General features: G+C 35.9%; 1 protein-coding gene across 1 annotated transcript; it reads left to right on the top strand.

The window, feature by feature from the left end:
• Window positions 1–10230: 10230 nt before the first annotated feature.
• On the top strand, window positions 10231–11617 carry LOC114820556 (probable xyloglucan endotransglucosylase/hydrolase protein 23). Its single transcript, XM_029091525.2, has 3 exons — window positions 10231–10631; window positions 10817–11010; window positions 11111–11617. Exons 1-3 carry the CDS (start codon window positions 10350–10352, stop codon window positions 11502–11504), a joined length of 870 nt encoding a protein of 289 aa, XP_028947358.2. The 5' UTR covers window positions 10231–10349; the 3' UTR covers window positions 11505–11617.
• The last annotated feature ends 12000 nt before the right edge of the window (window positions 11618–23617 follow it).

Here is a 23617-nt window from a genome sequence, read left to right as displayed (position 1 = left end):
ATCAGCAACTAGGAACAAAAACACATGAAAATAAACAAAAAGAAATAATAAGGGATTAGCAAAGTTGCTAATCCCCGGCAACGGCGCCAAAAACTTGATGCGAAAATTATCTTACCACACAAATTTAACCCTCTTTTATCAATTGTAGTAAAGAATGTAAGTAAGGATCGTTCTGGACCGGGGATTAGGAGGGCTTACTAATAACCTCTAAACTGACTCAAAAACATAAAACTAAACTTAAAAATACTTAACAAGACTCACAAGACTCAAAGCAAACTTAAAATACTCAAAACAACTTAAAACAACTAAATAAACTTAAACTAGACACTAGGAATGACTTTGGACGAAAATTGACTATTACTTGAATCAAAACATTTAAAAACAATTTCCAGTTACTACTTCATTGAATTATGAACAACAATGCTCCAAATTAACCGTGACATCACTAGTTAACTCTCAGATTTTCCTTGTTTTATTGGATTGGATGACATCATTCGACAACCCAAAACATTCTTCAAAAGTTCCCTACATGACATCATAATAGAGATACAATCAAAGATCATTCCGTTTAATGAAAATCATAAGCATTGACAAAGCACTTGCAACTATGACATCACCCCTAGCCAAGAGGGGTTTAGCCACTCATATTTACAACAAAACGAAAGGAAATGAATTTAAACATTAGAAACAAAAGAAAGAAAACACCTAAATGCTCCAACGATCCAAGTTGGACAACATGCACGTTCAAGCACTTTCCTTCCCTTCCTTTGCTACGGCACAAGGTGTTGGTGAGTGTTTGAAGGTTTGTTTGTATGGAGGAATGGATGTGAAGATGAATGGATGTGTTTGGATGAAGGTTGTGTTGAATGCGGCAAAGAGTGGAGAATTGTGGATGATGTGTGTGTGTGTTTTGGATTGATGTCCCCCCCTGATGAAGGGTGGATGAATGTATTTATAGGCTAGGAAGAGGATGTAGTGGGTGGTGGTAATGAGTGGATGTAGTGGTAGGTGAATGGATGTGTTGGGTGAAATGAGTGGATGTAGTGGTAGGTGAATGTGTTGGGTGAAATGAGTGGATGTAGTGGTAGGTGAATGTGTTGGGTGGTTGTAATGAGTGGATGTGTTGGGTGAAATGAGTGTGCTAAAATGGTTATTTATAGGGAGAGGATGATGCACAAACTTCAAATTTCATTCATTCCTTTTGCTCCAAGCATATGCTATCCATTCCATGCCCAAAAATGTTCCAAAATGCTCCAAAATGCACTTCTTTGCCACATTAGCCCTTTGGACCTACAAACACACGAAAATAGCTTAAAATACTAAAATAACTACGAACGAACAACATAAATGCCAAGAAACAAGCTAACTAAGTCGCATAAATATGCTCCTATCAGTACGCCTAGATTCGCTTAACGTTTATAAGATTTAGCGCATTGATAGAAATTATGAAATTATACTATGTCCTATGGGATGCACAAGTATGCATACTGTTATAGGATGCCTTAATTATATTTGCGGCCATGAATAGTGTTATGTTGACTAGAATTATCGATTTACTATTGAATGATCATATTTACGTTATCTGCTCATCGTTGTTGAACTGGTGTTAGTACTTGCCTGGGGCCATGGCCAGTCTTTCACATGTTTGTTCAAATAGCACGATACGCTCATTTTGGATCCATTGTAAGTGCCAGTCCTATCTTAGATTGCTATATGCAATTAAGACTCGTATGTGATGCGCATAGCGCTAGTCTTCACGTGATTGTAGTACTAGAGCGCGTAAATCACTATTACACCAAGCCCTGTTTATGTCTGAATATCTTTGCATGAATTCGGGTGTCATCATATGTCGATGAGCACCTGATATGATATGTTTATTTATGTGAGATATTATTAGTTTCGAAAGTGATATGCTTATTTATGCATTATTGTGAAATATTGCATTATTGAGATATTGCTGCTTACGGTAAGTATTTTCATACTATACGTAGTATGTTATACGTGGAAACTATACTTGTTTTACGGCGAGTGGTTACTAAGTTTTTGAAAACGTTATACAAAGCTTTATTTTTAGGCCCACTCACATTTGTTTTTCTCCCCTCCAGGTTTTAGTAGCTGAGCTTTCGTATCGACGAGGATTCTTAACAAACTTGGTATTGGTGATTACCTTCGATGGTATAATTCTTATCCTACCTTTACTGTACTTTATATGCTCTGACATCACATGTGGAATGGGTTCATTCCCGTTTACAAGTGCACTCTTACATTAAGGCACTTTTAGGTTTAAATTTACTCACATTTTTCACATCACTACACTTTATAGCTTGGTCACCCTCCTTGTATCGGCCATCATAGCTTGATTCGGAGTCCATGTCAATCTTCCGTGTCAGGGTGTGTCAGTTTGGTATCAGAGGATAAGTTTGGGCAGTTTGTGTTCATCACACGCACGATGTAAGCATTCTCAGTCATGGAGCCTAATTTTTGAATCTTGTCACCTAGTCGAATGCAAAAAATGTATTGGTTTTTTCTAAGTTTTGGGCATCTTAGACGATTTATCGATCTTCTAGAAGAACATCTTCACGACCACCTCTAGACTTGAACAAAGAACCTCACTATTTTTGGTTCATCACACGCACGATGCAGGGCTAATGTATCGGTAATTGCGTGCCACCAGAGAATTACCAATTAATCCCATCACTATTTGATGCGAAAATTATCTTAACACATAAATTTAACCCTCTTTTGACAATTGTAGTACAAGTATAAGTAGGGATCGTTCTGGACCGGGGATTAGGAGGGCTTGCTAATAACCTCTAAACTGACTAAAAAACATAAAACTAAACTTAAAAACACTTAACAAGACTCACAAGACTCAAAGCGAACTTAAAATACTCAAAACAGCTTAAAACAACTAAATAAACTTAAACTAGACACTAGGAATCGCTTTAGACGAAAATTGACTTTTACTTGAATCAAAACACTTGAAAACACAAACTAAAACAGATTTGAAACACTTTGAAACAAGAAACTAAAGGGGGGGGTTTTGATTTGGATGAAGTTGAAACAAACAAACAAGTATGAAAAACTAGACAGATTGTAAAACAAATTTGAGAAATAAGATGATGGATGGGATAGCTAGAGGCTTTTTCTCCACACATGACATGTATGCAAATAACTTGATTTCCAGTTACTACTTCATTGAATTATGAACGACAATGCTCCAAATTAACCGTGACATCACTAGTTAACTCTCAGATTTTCCTTGTTTTATTGGATTGGATGACATCATTCGACAACCCAAAACATTCTTCAAAAGTTCCCTACATGACATCGTAATAGAGATACAATCAAAGATCATTACGTTTAATGAAAATCATAAGCATTGACAAAGCGCTTGCAACTATGACATCATGTCGCTTATGCTAGGAATTGAACTTAACGCGATCGTTTATAAGCGACCTTCACTACATGTGAATATAAATTTGTAACGATTATGTGAAACTTCCTTATATTCTAGCAACGGATTTATGCATGCCAATTAAGTGTCGACCCTTAATTAACAAATACAAATAAGTTATCAATCAAATAGTTAAGCCAATTGCATTCACGATTCAAGAGTTCATAACTGGAATTTATCAAATTATGTTGCACACATAATCATGGCTTGAAATCACCCCTAGCCAAGAGGAGTTTAGCCACTCATATTTACAACAAAACGAAAGGAAATGAATTTAAACATTAGAAACAAAAGAAAGAAAACACCTAAACGCTCCAACGATCCAAGTTGGATAGCAAGCACGTCCAAGCACTTTCCTTCCCTTGCTTTGCTACGGCACAAGGTGTTGGTGAGTGTTTGAAGGTTTGTTTGTATGGAGGAATGAATGTAAAGATGAATGGATGTGTTTGGATGAAGGTTGTATTGAAATAGGGATGAATGATCAAGCAAAAACTAAGCTCTATGGCTGCCCCACACACTTCCTTTTATAGAGGAAGTGCACGGCAAGGAAGGTGAATTGGTGGTGTGTGCAATGATTCAAGGGTGAAAATGAAGTGATGATGCAAAGCATGGGGGTAAAATGGAGTGGTGTTGCAGCAATGAGTGCAAAGAGTGGTGTTGAAATGATTCAAAGGTGAAAATGAAGTGATGATGCAAAGCATGGGGGTAAAATGGAGTGGTGTTGCAGTTAGGGAACATGAATGATTGTGCACATGGTATAGAAAGAAAAGGGAGTGGAATAGTGCAGAAATGAGTCAAAGGTGCAGCAAAATGTCATGATGCATGGCATGGGATTCCAAAGGTGGTGGATGGTGCATCAATGAGTGCATGTAGTGGAGGTAAAAGTTGTATGAAATTTGATGGGTGAAGGGAACAAGGAGTGTACAGCAATTGAGTGTAATGCTTCAATGTATTGATGCATGAAATCAGAAATAATGAAGGAGACAAGGGTGGTGCACGGCAATGAAGTATAATGAGTGTAATGGTGTATGAAATGAGTGCAAGAAATCTGGTGCATGAAGGGGACAAGGGTGATTATGCATGGCATGGGTGGAAATGTGAGTAAGTGGTGAATCAATGAGTGCAAGGAGGTGAAAGGATATTGTGCACATGGTAGACAAAGGAAAGGAAGTGGAATGATGCAACAAATGAGTCAATGGAGGGAACATGGATGATGATGCATGGCATAGGAATCCAAAGGGAGTGCAATGGTGGTGCACGACAATGATGGAAAGGTGAATGGTGGAGTGACACCCCTTTGTGGCTAAGCTCTTTGTCCTTTTTACACTAATTGTTCTTTCTTTTAAACACATTCCTAGCCTCTTTAGTCTTCAATTTCGTCCATCCACCTTGCTCCATGCATATGCTATCCATTCTAAGCCCAAAACTGCTCCAAAATGCATCTTATTGCTTTATAAGGCCTATGGACCTACAAACACACGAAAATAGCTTAAAATACATAATTAACTAAGAAATAACAACATAAATGCATGAGAACAAGCTAACTCAGTCGCATAAATATGCTCCTATCACTATTTACTGGTCATCATTACCAAACGATGCAACCACTCTAACTTGATTTCTTCTTTATATATATTTTCTTTCTATCTTAAGTATTTTACGTATAAAAACTTATTCTAAATTTTGGGGACAAAATTTTTTAAGGTGTGTACTTGCGACAACCCGTCTCTAATTTTACGATTTAATTAATTTTAAATAAGTGAATTGACAAAAATGTCCCTAGAGACAAGATTGTTGACTTTCCTTGACCTTCATCTCGTGACGTGTACAAGTTATTATTTTACTATATTTTTAAAGCACTCGACGGTACAAACACGTAGGCGCAAGTCGAATCGAATTCGGAGTTACGACGAAGATTCTACAGAAATACGAACGTGAGGGTACTTTAGTCTTCAATTTCATCCATCCATCTTGCTCCATGCATGTGCTATCCATTCCAAGCCCAAAACTGCTCCAAAATGCACCAAAATGCATCTTATTGCTTTATAAGGCCTATGGACCTACAAACACACGAAAATAGCTTAAAATACATAATTAACTAAGAAATAACAACATAAATGCATAAGAACAAGCTAACTCAGTGGCATAAATATGCTCCTATCACTATTTGCTGGTCATCATTACCAAACGATGCAACCACTCTAACTTGATTTCTTCTTTATATATATTTTCTTTCTATCTTAAGTATTTTACGTATAAAAACTTATTCTAAATTTTGGGGACAAAATTTTTTAAGGTGTGTACTTGTGACAACCCGTCTCTAATTTTACAATTTAATTAATTTTAAATAAGTGAATTGACAAAAATGTCGCTAGAAACGAGATTGTTGACTTTCCTTGACCGTCATTTCGTGACATGTACGAGTTATTATTTTACTATATTTTTAAAGCACTCGACGGTACAAACACGTAGGTGCAAGTCGAATCGAATTCGGAGTTACGACGAAGATTCTACAAAAATACGAACGTGAGGGTACTTTAGTAATTTTATATTTTTGAATTTGGGCCCTTGATTATTTTAATATTTTCTGGTGGGATATTTTAATTCTTTTATTAATTTGTTGAACTATGGGGCCTACACTCACACCAAACTCTCCGCTTTTTCCTCGCCACGTGTCAAATTTTCCCCACACTTTAGGCGACACTCTCAAACTCTCTCATACCTCAGTCTCTCGTCCCTCTCTCTTTGATAACTCTTTCTACCTCCCCTCTCTCTCTGTGAGATTTGCTGGACCACCATCACCCACCATCCTTTCAGACAAGCATCATGGCCACAAACCTGAAGCCCACCTCATTACTTGGCCATGAAACTGCATACCCAGATCCCGATCTGCAAACATGAACCCAGACCTCGATCTCCATGTTTCTCGGTGAGTCACCATGTTTTCCAACCAAGCTAGGCCTCAGGAACCCCCTTCTTTCGTCCTTTTTCGTCATTGTGAAAGATTTTAAGGTTTTAGGCCTTCATTGTAGGGTTTGGGGACATAAACTACTCTGGGAAAAACATTCCCAAGTTTTCAACAAAGGACTGCGGAATTGCAGGCCATTTATGGCTAGTTCCAGCCACAACTCATGTCCCACTTGGTATATTTTTATTCCTTACCCCTTGAGCTTCATTTTAACTTTTGAATCTTTGAGTTTGGTTAAAAAGTGAACCCGTTATGACCATTTGAAGTTTCCAACCACCTTTCTTGCGATTCAGCGTTTTTCTTCGTTAAGTCCAATGACCCGCGAGCCCAAACGGGTCAATCAGACCGTGTATAGAAAAAAAGGGCCTAAGCCCAAACCCGACCCAAACCTTAAGCCCAAAATGGGCCATTGTTCTTACCTAGCCCATTTTCTAAATGGGCTCAGAATATTCTAGGAATATTCCTTGTGTTGACTTTTTCAAATTTGTCTTAAAAACCCTCATAACCTAATTTCAATGCCTCGAGTCTGGTTTTGAAATCCATTTAGTGAAATTCCGACGTTTTAACGTAGTTGACCGGCTCGGCATCACGGTTAAGTTTTTAGGGTTGACCGTTGACTTTTTACAAAATATGCTTGAGATCCTTCTTATCGTATTTCGACGCGCTGATTCTGAATCCGCTGTCCGTTTCTCTAAGTTCAAACATTTTAATTGAGTTTTACTAATGGGTCCCAATATTATGCTTAAGTGCGATTACTATCGGAGACTCCAGCTTCACTCATTCAAACGACTACAACTTCGCAAGTATCTGTGAGTAGGTCCTTTCTTTTATATAGTATATATATATTTGTTAGTTTCCATTTATATATTTTATAAAGAATTTTCTACGGTATGCCTAGATTAGCTTAACGTTTATAAGAGTTAGCGCATTGATAGATATTATGAAATTATGCTACGTCCTATGGGATGCACATATATGCATACAATTATGGGATGCCTTAATTATATTTGCGGCCATGAATAGTGTTATGTTGACTAGAATTATCAATATGTTGTTGCATGATCATATTTATGTTATCTGCTCATCGTTGATGCGCTAGTGTTAATACTCGCTTGGGGTCAGGGCCAGTCTTTCACGTTTATATTCACATAGCACCGTACGCTCACTTTGGATCCATTGTAGGTGCTAGTCCAGTCCTAGATTGCTATTGGTAATTAGGATTCGTATGTGATGCGCATAACACCAGTCTTCACGTAAAGTAGTATTAGAGCGTAAATCATTATTACACCCAGTCCTGTTCATGTCAGAATATCGCTGCATGAACTCCTATGTCAACATATATCGATGAGCACCTGATATGATAATGTTTATTTATGTGAGACATTATTTTTAATGGAAGTTATATGCTTATTTACGCATTATTGTGAAATATTGCATTATTGAGATATTGCTGGCTATGGTAAGTATTTTCATACTATATGTAGTATGTTATATGTGGAAATTATATTTGTTTTACAACGATGGATTATTATGTTTTTGAAAAGGTTTTACAAAGGTTTATTTTTAGGCCCACTCACATTTGTTTTTCGCCCATCCAGGTTTTATTAGCTGAGCTTTCGTATGGACGAAGATTCTTGGCAAATCTTGGTATTGGTGATTATCTTCGATGGTATAATTCTTAACCTACCTTTACTGTACTTTACTTATGCTCTGACATTACGTGTGAAATGAGTTCATTTCCGCTCACAAGCGCACTCTTACATTTATGCACTTTTAGGTTTAAATTTACTCACATTTTCCACATCACTACACTTTATGCCTTTCGTCACCTTCTGGTGTTAGCCAGTATAGCTCGATTTGGAATCCAGTGGACATTCTGGGTCGAGGTATGTCATATTGTCAATATTTTTCTTCCCCCCGATATGCCAAAATTTATTGCTTCATTTATGTTTTTTTAAAAAAAATAATAACAAAAGTTGGGTTGTTGGTTGTTTAAAAATAATAAAATAATACTTAAATATGCTAGCATTTAAGGTAAGGCAAGTAGAATGCTTTTGGAAATAGCAAAAACCATATTTGAAGGTAGTTTCAAATTTGGCATTTCTTTGTCCATGCCAGCTTTGAACATCTTGGTTGGAGTAAATAGCACGTCATTGTTACTGTTATATATATATATATATATATATATGTTTATGTGGCACTTTTGACATCTCCTTTGAATATGAACTAAACTTCCAATAGTATAACAAGCTTTTACATGCATCTACTAATATTATTTAGGTTTGTATTAGGGGGAGGAAGGACCAGCTAAACTAAGCTAAGCTAGCTAAGTGTGGTGATTTGTAGTTTGACCAAATCCAGTAGGCTGGGTAGCCAGCTGGGCAGTTTGCCAAAATAAGATCTGGCCTAGCAAAAAGAAAACTAAGCTAAGCTAGCCAAGTGTTATCTAGTGAAGGTTTGCATGGCTTAGTTGTGCACTTGCGTTACATGTACCATTTCACACATGGAAACAAGCAACTAGTATTTCTCATTCGTTGCCACCTGTGTCCACCTGTTCCTCCAAACATCCCCAACTTGGCACTCTAGGATTTTTATCTCATCCCTTCGTTAAACTCTCTCTCTCTCTCCTCTCTCTCTCTCTCTCTCTCTCTCTCTCTCTCTCTCTCTTTCATACGTTATATCCTCTTTTAAATGGCCAAACCCACATCTCGAAGTTCACCAACCCATCAAGTATTACCCCACACTGTATACTTACATTACTAGCTCTCTTACCCATATTATTTAAATCATTTCTGTTCTTACCAAAACTAATATCTAATCAAAGTGTAGAAATAGCAGTACAACCAGAGTTAGCCAATGGCTTCCTTTCTAATGTTGTCCATGTTCTTATTGGTTACTACAATTCTGGGTACCTCTGCTGGAAATTTCGACGATGACTTCGTCATTACGTGGGGACATGGCCGTGGTAAAATACTCGACAATGGCCAGCCTCTTACAAGAGAAAAATTTTGCGTGATGAAAATCTTTCAGTCGCCCAAAACTTAGGGCTAGTACATATTTAGTAGCTTGAAAGTACTAGTGACGAAATTTTAACTAAAAAAAAATAATCAAAAACTAAATATGCGAGTAAAGATTTCATTGTGCCTTGGTTTACCCGACGATGTTTCTAGTTGCTCAACGTTTTTTGAGATGAAGTTGGTTCGCCGCCTAAACTTTAGCACCATGAAGGCATTTGTCACCTTAAGTATGTTGTGACAAGATGCTTCATCACCTCAATTTTAGCGTCTTTTTTTGCGATAAGTTTCTTGAGACAAAGTTTTTTGTCGTGTTTCTGATCTAAATTTCATTGTGTAAACATTCATGCACGATGAAGCTTTATTGTTCGTCGTGCAAACATTTACGTCTTGAACTTTGCTCGAGTGCAGAAGGACAGCGAAATATTCGTCGCTCAAATTTTTGCACGATGAATTGTATTTTGTTCAATTCGCCGGGAAAACACTTTTCTGTAGTATGTGGTAAAAAATGTGGCGTACGCATGTTTTCTCCTGGCTGGGATGCACACATGTGGACTTTGGTAGGACACTATTGTCGGTGGCAGATAAAAGCAAAAAATGTTGGTAAAGTCCGAAGGTACCCAATCCCAACACCCCCATCAAACACTTTCCTCACATAAAATCTGTTCAAAACCCGCGATCCGGTTTATTGGGTTTTGGCTCCATTTCCCCTTGCATATTGCATAAGTGATGAGCTCAGGAGCTAACTGGGCACAGCTAGCAAATTGAACAATCCTATTCTCTTTCCCCTCAGCCAAACCACATCTGCTCCATCCATTACTACATAAACCCTAAGCCATGCATTGCTACCTACATCAAACTCACCACCTTATAGCTGTCTCCTTTCTACTCCCATTTCCAAACAAAACCCATGGCTTCCTTCAAATCACTTATTTCATTATTAACGCTGCTGACTCCTCTTGCTATAAGCTCTTTAATATTTGCCTCTGCTGGTAACTTTAACCAGGAATTTGAGATTACATGGGGAGACGGTCGAGCTAAGATACTCAACAATGGCGAGCTTCTCATTCTTTCACTTGACATAGTCTCTGGCTCTGCATTCGAATCCAAAAATGAGTATTTGTTCGGCAAGATTGACATGCAGATCAAGCTTGTCCCTGGAAACTCTGCTGGCACTGTCACAGCCTACTATGTATGTTTTCATCCATTTTCAAAACTCATTTCACTCTTCAAGTTTTCTAGTATTTGATAACAGATTCTTAGGCTTGTTCGCTAGGAGCCAATGACAGTGTGTCCCCCTCTTGTTTGCACAGGGGTTCGAATTCCTTTCTGATCGATTCATTAACAATTTAACAATAATGTTGTTAATACTTGCAGTTATCATCAAAAGGATCAGCATGGGATGAGATAGATTTTGAGTTCTTGGGTAACTTGACTGGAGACCCTTACATTCTTCACACCAATGTCTTTAGCCAAGGCAAAGGCAACAGAGAGCAAAAATTCTACCTCTGGTTTGACCCAACGGCTGACTTTCACACCTATTCCATCCTCTGGAATCCACATTGCATAATGTAAATAACTCACTTGTCCAAATTTTCAATATTTATCCTTCCAAAAATTCTTGCTTTAATTAATTCTCTAACAATTTTTTCTTTCCTTTTTCTGTTACAGTTTCTCTGTGGATGGTACTCCAATTAGAGAGTTCAAGAACTTGGAATCAATTGGTGTTCCTTTTCCAAAGCACCAACCAATGAGGATACACTCTAGCCTCTGGAATGCGGATGATTGGGCCACAAGGGGTGGACTTATCAAAACAGATTGGAGTAGTGCTCCTTTCACTGCTTCATACAGGAATTTCACTGCCGATAACGCTTGTGTTTGGTCATCAAATGGAGAATCTTCATGCAAATCTTCACCATCACAAAGTAATGCATGGCTATCAGAAGAGCTCGATTCAATTAGGAAGAAGAGGCTTAGCTGGGTCCAAAACAACTACATGATCTATAATTACTGCACTGACGGAAAGCGATTTCCCCAGGGTTTCCCTGTTGAATGCAAATCTTAACTGATGTGTTTTCATGTAGCAATTATTTTGATTTAATTTCCTCTATTGTTTTCTCTACGTATCATAACTATAATCAATATTAGTTCTTTCGTAATTTTACATTTCAATATATACAGTCCCCTTCTGTTGTTTTAAAACACCTTGTGGTGCCCATTTTGGCGCAACGAAAATGTTACTTCTGACCTAAAGGTCACCGGTTCGAGTCTTGAAAATAGTCTCTTTACAAAATAAGAGTAGAATCGTATAGATAGATGTTCCCCTAACCTTCGCAAATTTGAGAACCTTGTTAGGTTGAGGTCACCCTTTCTTCATAAATCTTTTCAAAAAATTTAAAAAATTTAAACTCCTCCGATTAAAATAAACGGAACGGAATATAATACTAGCCGGGCATTAATTATCACGTGTAATAATATGGTTACAATTTCCTCTTAGATTATATATCGTTAGGCATAGGGATGCAACTTTCTACCGTAAAACAAATTCAAATATTAACGGAAAATTCCAAATATTAATGGCAATCAAATTTCACTGGCTACAGAGGGAACTCCATTTGTATTAGAGCCGACCAGGACATAACTGTTTCTAGGGTTTCCGCAAGCACTTAGTGATGTAGGCACTGCAATAAGTATGGTCCCTATACAAAATATGGATGTTGATGGTTTTCTATTTATCAAAGTCATGTTTTGATCTATTTTAATTAGGTTGCATTATAACTACAATATGTTAATAAATGTCTATCCTACCAATGTAAGGTAACCTCCTACTTAAAGGGCTCCATATGTAAGCTTAAGTACCCAATTAGTGAATTAAAGTTAATCTAAGAAGAGAGTGGTTTTTCTCCTAAATCACGTGTTAGGCTTGGTCGTGTTGAGTGAATCCACGATTGGCGATGTTGATCAATTCTCTTGCCCCTAGTTAGTGATTCCTAGGTATATCTATCCCCTGTCCTTTCTACCCTAGGTCCTTTGGTTCTCTACTGCATCAAGTGACATCGGAGCAGGTTTTCCGCTGTGATTGAAGATCATGGCTATGATTATCAATCCGTTTCAAGATCACATCGTTGAAGAAAGTAGTTGTGTCCAATGGTGGATCCAGAAAAAATATTTCGGGGGGTCACATATAAAAGTTTACAAACATTTCTTAGACATATAATAACCTTAAAAATTAAACTATAGTTCCATCATTCATAACTTATAAAACAAATAAACCACCATATTATCACTCAACCATTGATCTCTCATTCGGTTACGCAATGGAGTCTTCACAATATTCATAATAGAAAAAACTCTCTCCACTGAAGCAGTAGCAATGGGTAGAACCAAAGTCAATGTAATTAGCAAAATACACATGATTATATGCTCTATTCCTCCCAATGTCCACCATTTTTTTTGCAAGGCTACCAATTCCTTTCAATTGAGAAAATTTACTACTCAAACGCATTTCAAGAATATAATGCCCAAGTTGATCTTCAAGTGCCAAGAGTTGACAAGTAGTAAATTCATTAGGATAAAATTGCACAAAACATATTAGCTTTTGTTCATCAAAAGCCGAGAATGAATCATCCAGGCTCAAACTTGCCAACACAAAGAAGCAACTCTGTATTTACCTCATTAAAACGACTATTTAATTCCACAAGTTGTTTATCAACAATAACAATAAAGAGCTCCACATGATAATGATGGAAGTTTGTCATTCTTTGAGCTCCATGCCGTGATCTCCCTCGAGTAACAATCCATCATCCATGCATTTATTTTTTTGGCACTTGTTGTTCATTTTTTTTCCTTAAACTAAGGGTCCAAAACTATTTACTTTTGACAAAGTAATATTTATTAAAGAAAAATAATAAGAAGAACCACTCTTACAGTTGGAGGGCATGTATGAAGCCAACTACAATCTTCAAAGGGGCACCATCCAAGTTATCCAGGAACATTCACCGAAGTTTGGGGGTCAGCACTCAAGTTATCTATGGACATTCACGGAAGTTCAGAGGGTCAATTGACCCCCCTGCCCCTCAATGCATAAGTATGATAATGAAGACGACTATACTGTTGATGCGGTTCATCAAAAAGTTAATCCGTTACTAGGAGATAAGGCTTTGTGGATTGGGGTTATCCACATGATGTAAGTACAATGGTGGAAATGTTTTATGTACAACCTCATAAAGGTAAAAACTTTGCATGAGAATAATGATTGCGTTTGTGAAGATTTCATTACTCACAATCTAGAGAGGAAACTTTTGAAGAAAAGAATCAGTGAAGATAATTTTGATTCCCTAATATCCTTCCAACCTTACTCAACACAAGAAACATTTTAGATTTATGTTGTCAATTTCAATCAAGAAGAAGGAACTAGGGCCTACAACGTTTGGAAGAATTAGGGAAGTGAAATTGCCTCTTTTTTGCCTTGGAACACTTTGACCGCCTTGAACTTCATTTTGCAAGTGTGGTTGCTGTGGAAGAATTTGCAAGGTCATCCAAAAGATCGAGGAAAACGAAATGAAACTCAAGGACGAGTTTTTTCGAGAAGCGGAGTATGATGTAGGCACTACAATAAGTATGCTTCCTATATTAAATATGGATGCTGGTGGCTTCTCATCTATTAAAGCCATGCTTTGATCTATTTTAATTATGTTGCATTGTAACTAGAATATGTTAGTAGTTGTCTATTCTACCTATGTAGGATAACCTCCTATTTAAAGGGCTCAATATGTAAGGTTCAGTAGTCAAATAGTGAATTAAAATCAATCTAAGAAGAGAGTGAGTTTTTCCTCTTAAAGCAAGATTTAAACTTGATCGTGTTGAGCAAATCCACAATTAGCGACGTCGAGTGAATCTTTTTCCTTTGGTTGAGTGATTCATGGGTTACTACCCCTTGTCTCTTCGAGAACCTTCGTCTTTTCTACGTCACTTAGCTCCACATCGGCTAAGCACTAAATGCAAAGGGGGATGTCTCACTGGAAATCACACCCAACAAAAGTGACACTCTTGTTGGCCAACGTACTCTTCAGGCCTCACGTGTTATAGTAAAAAAAAAAAAAGGAGTTGGCTCAACCCACTAAATAGAGTTGGTAGGCATACCAAGCTTAGTCAAGTGTAGATACTCTCACTATGTCCAGAAGGACTTGTCGAAAGATTGAGCCCAACAAAGTTCAACATGGAAAGATCCAGCATGATCACATAGAACGCCAATCCCTATAATTGTGGCTCAAATATAGGTCATTCTTGATGCTATTAAGAATCTTCCCTAAACCAGAATCCTGATTGATGTCCTTGATCATATCTCCCATATCAACTATTCTTGGTTAAATGTTCAGTATAAACAACTGATCACCTTATCTGAAGATTGAACTCAAGCCGCCCAAGATTGTTCGGAGGCGGCAAGGTAGGCTCTAAGCAGATTCATATAGCTTTATGGTTTGGAGGCTAATACAACAAATTGCAGGAAAGGCTTTATAGGGCTGGCAGTGGAGTTGGACGTAGGTAGCAAAGGGGCCATCTCACTACTAGGAAACCAGTTATTAGTGGCGTTTTGAAAACCGACAAAAAACATATATTACTGTCGTATTTTAAGCAAAATCCGATAGAAAATGGATGCAATGGAAAATACTCTAAAACCGACAGAAATTGTGTCAGATATAACCGACAGAAAGTATTTCTGTCGGATAAAACCGACACAAAATGCTTAAACCATTCGATAGAAATGAATTAATAATGAACAAATAAAACCATTTCCTGTCGGTTTTAACCGACAGGAAGAAATTAATAATGAATAAATAAAAACCTTTTTTATCGGATAAAATCGACATGAATGATATTAAAAATAAAAAAATATATATATAAATCACTTTTTGCATTTTCCATATCCGCATTCACCATCCACCCTTATCGGAGCTCGATCTCACCGCCGCCCATCGCCACCGTATGTCACCATTGTCTGCCTCCCTCCATCACTTCATCTAACCCTGGTTCAACATGAGGAATATCATGAGGAATATCAGAGCAGGAAAAAAAGTGAATATGGTAAGATAGAAAGTTTGTTGGTAAAATGACGGATAACTTTTGAGATGCTCACCAATTGGGATGGCTCCTGCAGCCATATACTCCACAACACTTATTCCAAAGTGTTCATCCGTCATTGAATGGATTCCTGCGATGGCCCCTCCCAGAAGTTGCACCGAGTCCTTGTAGATGTGACAAATAACCAAGGCTAAGAAAGCAAAAACAAATCCAAACAGGGTGCATTATTACAAGAACAAAAGAGAGCCGATAATCGTTGACATTGAGGAAAAATATGTTTACGAAAACAGCGGCTAAAATGGTTTTGAGAAGATGTTCACACCACACAGTTTGTATTTGTCTAATTCAACTACATACTATGTAGCTTATTCGAATTCACCTAGGCAGACGCACAAAAAAATTGCTAATTATCTGAGTCATTCATGCTGTATATATTAGGATCACTACTTGTACGAATCAATCCTCAGACGGGAAGCAATTAACAATGCAAGCCAACCAAAGATAAGAAACTTGTGAACAGATTATGCATGGTTTACGTTTAACAGAGAGAGAGCAAGAGCAAGAAGAATAAGTTATCTAGACATTTACATTAAAGGATGCAGAACATGAAATCCTTGGCACAGACCTGTATAATACATTTTTATGAAATTCTACTTCCCCGTCAACCTTCAGTTCAACTGCTTTATCTTTCAAATGTTGCAATCTTTCCTCATCTACCTTATTCCGACAGCTACCCACAAACTGAAGCTTAGGTCTGGGCAAGTGTGCATCTAATTTTCCTATGGCAACTGCAAGGGCCTCAAGTTGGAGACCATGTGCTTGAGAAAGGAACAACCAAATTAGAAAGGACTTGCAATATCCACAAATAATAATGCCCCATAAACGAGCCGCAAAAATCTTAGTACCTTGTGCTCATAAGGTTTATATTCCCACATTCTCTGGCCGAAACTGAGCAATAGATATAAATTTTGCCGGTTCAGCAAGCCTTTCCAACAGAAGCACCTACACAGACATCAACTTGTTAACAACCACACAGAAAGACAATTGCACATTTGCAGCTCATCTCACTCAAAGACTAGTCAAATCGTTGAAAACCACGTTTCAAGTAATATGTTAAGATATTACTGAGAACAAACCTGAAGTCCAGAAGTGTCACAAGGAGGGTAGACCCGCTTAGTCCGTGTGGGAATGTTCCAGAGCTTTTCGATATGGGACTGAGTCTAGGACGAATTAACCATAACAAGATGAGCACAAGAGCCTACAATCCCTATTCACTTCAACGAGATGACTAATAACTTTCTGTTAGTGATGAGTAGATTTTATATTATATATTTTACCCTAATCTTAGTATATTTTGGTTAGTATTTTGGAAGAATTTTGATGCTTTGAATTGTATTTTCAATATAGGACTTTCGACTTCCTCTGGAGCAAAACAGGACCAAATGGACAAATGTTGGAGTAATTCTAGTTGGAGGACGTTCGTGAGTCACTTAGTTTGATTGTATCAAAATCTGGGATTTTTCCATCAAGCGGTTATTTTCTGGTTATAAAATAAAAGAGTGATGCGCAGTGCTGGAAAATGACGTTTTTGGAGCCCAAGATGACCTCGGATGGGTTCGTGGCCTTATGGAGAAGTGTTCAGAATATTCCAACCATTAAATCTAGCTATATTGGACCAGTTTTGGAGTAGCTTATGGGTCTAAAACGTGGCTGTTCAGATTTTAGGCGAATTTTACCATTTAATTTAGGGTTATGTTTCCTATTTTATTTAATTATTTTTTTTTAGTTTCCTAGGGGGAATAAAGGACCTGTTTTTAGGGTTTGTGTGGGGGCTTAGCAGATATAATGGCTTGGCCGTCTACAGTTTTTCACTACGCTTTATTTTATGCAATTTTGGAGACAGAGATAATCGCTAGGGTTCTTGGAGATTTTCTACTTTAAGGTGTTTTCAATCATTTTCTTAATAATATTTTCTATGATTTCAATTATGAATATGCGTAACTAATTCCTTGTTGCTAGGGCGAAGCCTTGAGCCTTAGCATGAATATGTGATTTTTACTTAATTGCTTATGATTGATTGCATGCATACTTTGAATTGTTAATCACCAGGATAAAAACTATCTAATTGTCTTAATGCCTGATCACCTTTAGGATCTTTAGAAAAGTAATTTGATGCAATTTTGGTCGGAAGGTTCCCTGAAATTGACGCTGGCTTCTTGTGATTAATAATTGTAATTTCACTTAGGATGAACATCACGTCTTAAGGGTTGCTTGGTTTTTCAAAGGGTTTTCATAAAGCATAATGAGCCTTTCATGTTCAGATTTGATCCGAACATCCGGACAGGTTGCATGTTAGATATACGTTCTATGTTGGAGGTTCCAAGTAGAATATAAATTAGGAAAACCTAACCTTCAAAGCGGCATGTGTAGATCATAAGTAATTAGTAAAAGTTCATAGGATTTCTAGGTAATGGTGGAACCCTAGTGCTTTCTTAATTTGATTTATCCCAAAACTGTTTTCTTTTCCTTCTAGTTTTAATATTGCAAATTGTCTTATCTTTAATAGTTAAATTCGTTTTTAATTTAAGTAAGTTATAAAATCAATCATCTCAATTTCTACTTTACAATAATTAATTAAAATTTGGTTTGCTTTGATTTATTTAATAATCCCTGTGGAAATCAACCTTGCGAGATTCGTTTATACTACAACAACCTTGTGATTCTTGCAAGTATAATAGGAGTTTTTAGCCCATTCACATGAGTAGTAAAATCCTTATTAGTTAGCTAGCTAAGCTTGGTAGCTAGACTCAAGTACGACTGTGCTGTGAGTGTGAGATAGACACCAACGAGAGAGAGTGACTCTGTCTGCAGTGTGTGTGGAATTGTTGGTTGGAATTGGTTGCAAGTGTTCGAACAGAGTAGAAAAGAATAGAGGAGAATGAGAAGGAAATGAGGAAAGGAGAATAGAGGGAAGGGAGAAGCACCGGCGCAAGGAAGATGGAGGGGTTTTAAAAATTTAGGTTATTTTAATTACTGTCGGTTAAAACCGATAGAAATATTTTTTTGAAATAAAAATCGACAGAAAAATTTCATTACTGTCGGTTCTAACCGACAGAAAAAAAAAAGGCTGAAAAATTCCATCTAAAAATTTTAAATTCCCCCCAAAATTTTGTTACGATTTTAAAAAATAAAATAATATTTTTTTGGTTTAATAAATAAATAATATGTATTTAAATAGAATATGTTTTTAAAAATTAAATAAATAATTTATTTGTTTCTTTATCGCATATTTTATTACATGGATTATTCTCTATTAATTCTTTTTATACATATTATTTAAATACATATTCTATTTAAATTATTTATTTTATTTAATAGAGAATAAATAGAGAATAATAGAATTTGTATTTAAATAGAATATGTATTGAAATAATATCTTTTTACATGTAAAATATGCGATAAAGAAACAAAAAAAGAATTAATAGAGAATAATTTTTAAAATAAATAAATAAATAAAAATAATATGTATTTAAATAGAATATGTTTTTAAAAATTAATAAATAAATAAATAATTTAAATTATTATCTATATAGATAATTTTTACACTTTTGGTTTAATAGAGAATAATCCATGTAAAATATGCGATAAAGAAACAAAAAAAAAGAATTGTATAATAAAAATGTCATCACACAAACTAAATATTGTCTAATCAATACTTGAAAAACATAAATAAACATTGTCTAATGAATAAATTTGATATTCAATTTAAAATATTTACACTTATACTTAATGGAAGTATAACATTAACTCTAAGTGTTTGTTTAATCTACCGTTTTGATGCGATACGCATTCTACGAAGCGTTTTTCAATGATCCAACTGTCAAACTTGTTTGTACACACTCTGAGATCACATACGTAAAAAATCACAAAAAATAAACATTAAGAGATTATGTAACAAAACAAAAGTTTTCAACGGTTATAAATGAAAAATCACAATTTAACGGTTACTTTAGCTCTGATTTTGATGATTTTTTTTTACAGCTACACTCCTTGATCCTATAAGAATGCATTGAACGAATTCGATCTTCAATTTAAAATATTAACACTAGTGGAAAAATCTTATTTTATACTTAATGGAAGTATAACATTAACTCTAAGTGTTTGTTTAATCTACCGTTTTGATGCAATACGCATTCTACGAAGTGTTTTCAACGATCGAACCGTCAAACTTATTTGTACACACTTCGAGATTGCATACGTAAAAATCGTACAAAACAAACATTCACAGATTACGTAACGGAACAAAAGTTTTCGACGGTTATAAACGAAAAATCACAATTTAATGGTTATTTTAGCTCCAATTTTAATGATTTTTTACAGCTACAGTCCTCGACCCTATAAGAATGCAATGAATGAATTTGATTTTCAATTTAAAATATTTACACTAGTGGATATCTTATTTTATACTTAATGGAAGTATAACATTAACTCTTAAGTGTTTATTTAATCTACCGTTTTGACGCGATACACATTCTACTAAACTTTTTTCAATGCACATTTTAATGCAAAGTTGAGTGAGGGAATAGAGCCCCATAGGCATACTTATATTTATATGAGTCACTCATTCATGCTACAAGGTGTTTAATGAAACACCTCCGCTTAACTGTCTCTCTCTTGAATGCCATGCTCATGAGTTATTGTAAAGAGAATCCATGGGAAGACACCTTGTATCTCTTCCATAACATGATATTTGAGTTAAGAGGCAATGATAAACTCGATAATTTCACCATTCCTATCACTCAGAAGGCATGTGAGAGGTTAAGGCACTCACATATGAGAAAAAAAATACATGGGTTTGTGAAGAAACATGACAAGGTTGGATTGAATATGTTTGTTAGTTATGCATTGATTGAATTGTATTCCAAATGCGGAGATATGGATGAGACTGTGGAAGTGCTTGACGAGTTTTCGCACCCCCCCCCCCAAATTTATGGCTTCGCCACCGGTTGAGTTATATAGGAAGGTGTCAAAGATAATTAATCTAGGTCACATCGATAAAACTTTTTTCCCCTTACTGCCCAATGAAGCTTCAAAGTCATGTCTCTTGACAAAAATGAAGCCTTCATTTGTTTTCTTTCAATTTTGTTGAAAATTGAAGAACTTTTTTAAAATTATTATTAAAGGAAGGGAAAGTGTTTGAAACTATTACAATAATTTAAGGAATGGAGTTTCAAATTCATAACGGATGGGTGGAAATTCAACACCATATTAGTTCACCTACTTGCAAACTGAAAAACTTATTTGGTAATTGTTTTCACTATTTTAAGAAAAATGAAAGCAGAAAACAAAATTGTTACCAAACAAGTTTAAATCATAAATATTTGATAAAGAATGATATGTAAACATTTGGTAAAGAATGATATCTAGATACAAGAGAATTTGGAAACCTATAAGATTTTCTCCGATGATAGATCTGTAAAATTTAAGACATTAAAATGGAATAACATTAGGGAGCTGTTATTGACAATTCAAAATAATTATTGTGCACTCTAACCATATAGAAATACAAGAGGAAAAAAAAAAACACACTTGAAAAGAGTGTCAAATAAATTTTTTAAAGTGTCAATAACACTATTTAATATTTTTTTCCAATCATGTATCGTCAACCTTTCAATCCATCTCGACTAAAAACACTCAAAAATGAAGGTACAAACCATAGTATTGAGTGCATCTGTCCAAACTACACTAAAAGATGAAAATACTACATCATATTTATCACGCATGGACGATAAAAGATAATTGTAGGGAAAAAATAACAAACTCCAAATAGAGGTAAATGAATGTGACAATTCATATATCTATGGACGGCTAACTAATCTCCCTTTTCATACAATCTTTGTACCACATAATGCGAGTGCAGTTGTGTATTTTCGGTTTCTGAGTTAAATGGTATGTTAAATTAGAACCGGTGATGCCAAAAAATACATTCTAAGAGCTCAAACTCAAAGTTTGAGTTCTAAACTTTGCTCGTTTTCCACTAAACCAAACCTATGTACGCAAGTGCCCGAGTGGCTTGGTTGTAGACATTCACTGTTCAGAACTTCAATGGGTCACTTGGTGTCTCGCACTTGAACTCCCACCATTTTATAAACTAAACTAAAATTCAAGAAACAAATTTTATTATTCATGAAATAAATAATAATTGGGGTTAAATATTACAACAACAACAATAATAACAAAGTTTTTTTCCACTAAAATACTAAAATAATAACCGCCATAAAGTAAAATATTAAAATAGTCAATTTCTGTCGGTTATAACCGCCACCATTAACTTAAAAACCGCCAGAATATGTAAAAATATTATAAAAAAAATTCAAAAATACTATTGGGATAACTGACAGTATTTTCTTGATATCCGCTGATGTGAGAATTACTTAACACACAAATTAAACCCTCTTGTTGACAATTGTAGTATATGTATAAGTAGGGATCGTTCTGGACCGGGGATTAGGAGGGCTTGCTAATAACCTCTCACTTGACTCAAAAATATAAGAAGAAACTTAAAAAAACACAAAAGTAGGCTTTAAAACACTAAACTAGACTCAAAGAGTTCAAAACAAACTCAAGCACACTTTGATACAAGAAAATAAATGGGGGGTATTGGTTTTGGTTGTGATTGAGATAAAAAGTAAAACTAAATATATGGTTGATGGATTAGCTAGAGATCCATTCTTCACACATGACACACTTGTACATGAATTGATTTCCAATTGCTTTTCAATAGATTATGAAACTCAACACCCCAGATTAACCGTGATGCACTAATTAATCCTCAGATTTTCCTTGATTTATTGAATTGGATGAATGCATACGACAATCCAAATTATTCTCCAAAAGTCCTCTACATGAATGCATAATAGAGATACAATCAAAGATCATTACGTTCTATGAAAATCATAAGTGTTAACGAGGCATTCGTAACTATGAATGCATGATACGTTTGCCAAGAATTCAATTAACGCGATTGTGACTAGCAACCTTCACTACCAATGAATATAAACTTGTAACGATTAGGTGAAACTCATTTATATCCTAGCATCAAATTCATGCATGAAAACTAAATATGCATCCTTAATCAACATACAAGAATTAGTTTTGAAGAAAGTAGTTAATTGAATTGCATTCACAACTTATTAAATCACAATTGGAAGAAATCAATTCATATCTCAAGCATGTTCATGGCTTCGAACTTCCCCCTAGCTAAGTAAGGTTTAGCCACTCATACTTACAAAGCAAAGATAAACAAATTTAAACATTGAAAACAAAAGAAAGAAAACACCTAAAAACGCTCCAACAATCCAATTTGAATGGCAAGCACGTCCAAGATCCTTCTTCTTCTCTTTGTAGCGGCACAAGGTGTGGTTTGATGGATGAGTGGTAAATTATGGTGGTGGATGGATATAGGTGGGTTATGGTGAAGGGTGGATGGGTGGATTGTGTTCTCTTTGGTTTTCTCCTTTTCACATGACATGTGCTGTCCATGTTTAGATCCCCTTTGCATTTACACACACATGCTTCATCATTTCAATCACAAAACACACACAATTCCTTCACCTTTGCCATGAGTTTTGTCTTCACTTTGCATGTGGGCTTCTTTGCATGTGGTTTCTCCCTCTCTTGCCTTGAGTTTGCATGTGGGCTTCTTTGCATGTGTTTATCCTTGCAATTACACACACACACGCTTGCACACACAAAAGCCCAAAACGTCCATCCTCATGTCTCCATGTTTGCACCATCCAATCTTAGCCCAAAAATGCTCCAAAATGCTCCAAAATGCATCTTCTTGCATCCTTGGCCCATAGAACCTACAAACACACAAAAATGGCTTAAACTACTAACATAACTAAGAACTAAGAACATAAATGCACGAAAACAAACATACTAAGTCGCATAAATATGCTCCTATCATCCGCCAGCAAATATCCGACAGGAATTGATGTCGGATATAACCGACAGGATTTTTCTAATATCCGCCAGTAATTAAATGATGTGTCGGATATAATTTATCCGATAATATTTTCTAATATCCATCACCAT

The sequence above is a fragment of the Malus domestica genome, chromosome 13 (assembly GCF_042453785.1).
Source record: "Malus domestica chromosome 13, GDT2T_hap1".
Taxonomy (NCBI): domain Eukaryota; kingdom Viridiplantae; phylum Streptophyta; class Magnoliopsida; order Rosales; family Rosaceae; genus Malus; species Malus domestica.
The sequence above is the reverse complement of the archived record's forward strand: the minus strand, read 5'-3'. Positions and strand labels throughout refer to the sequence as shown.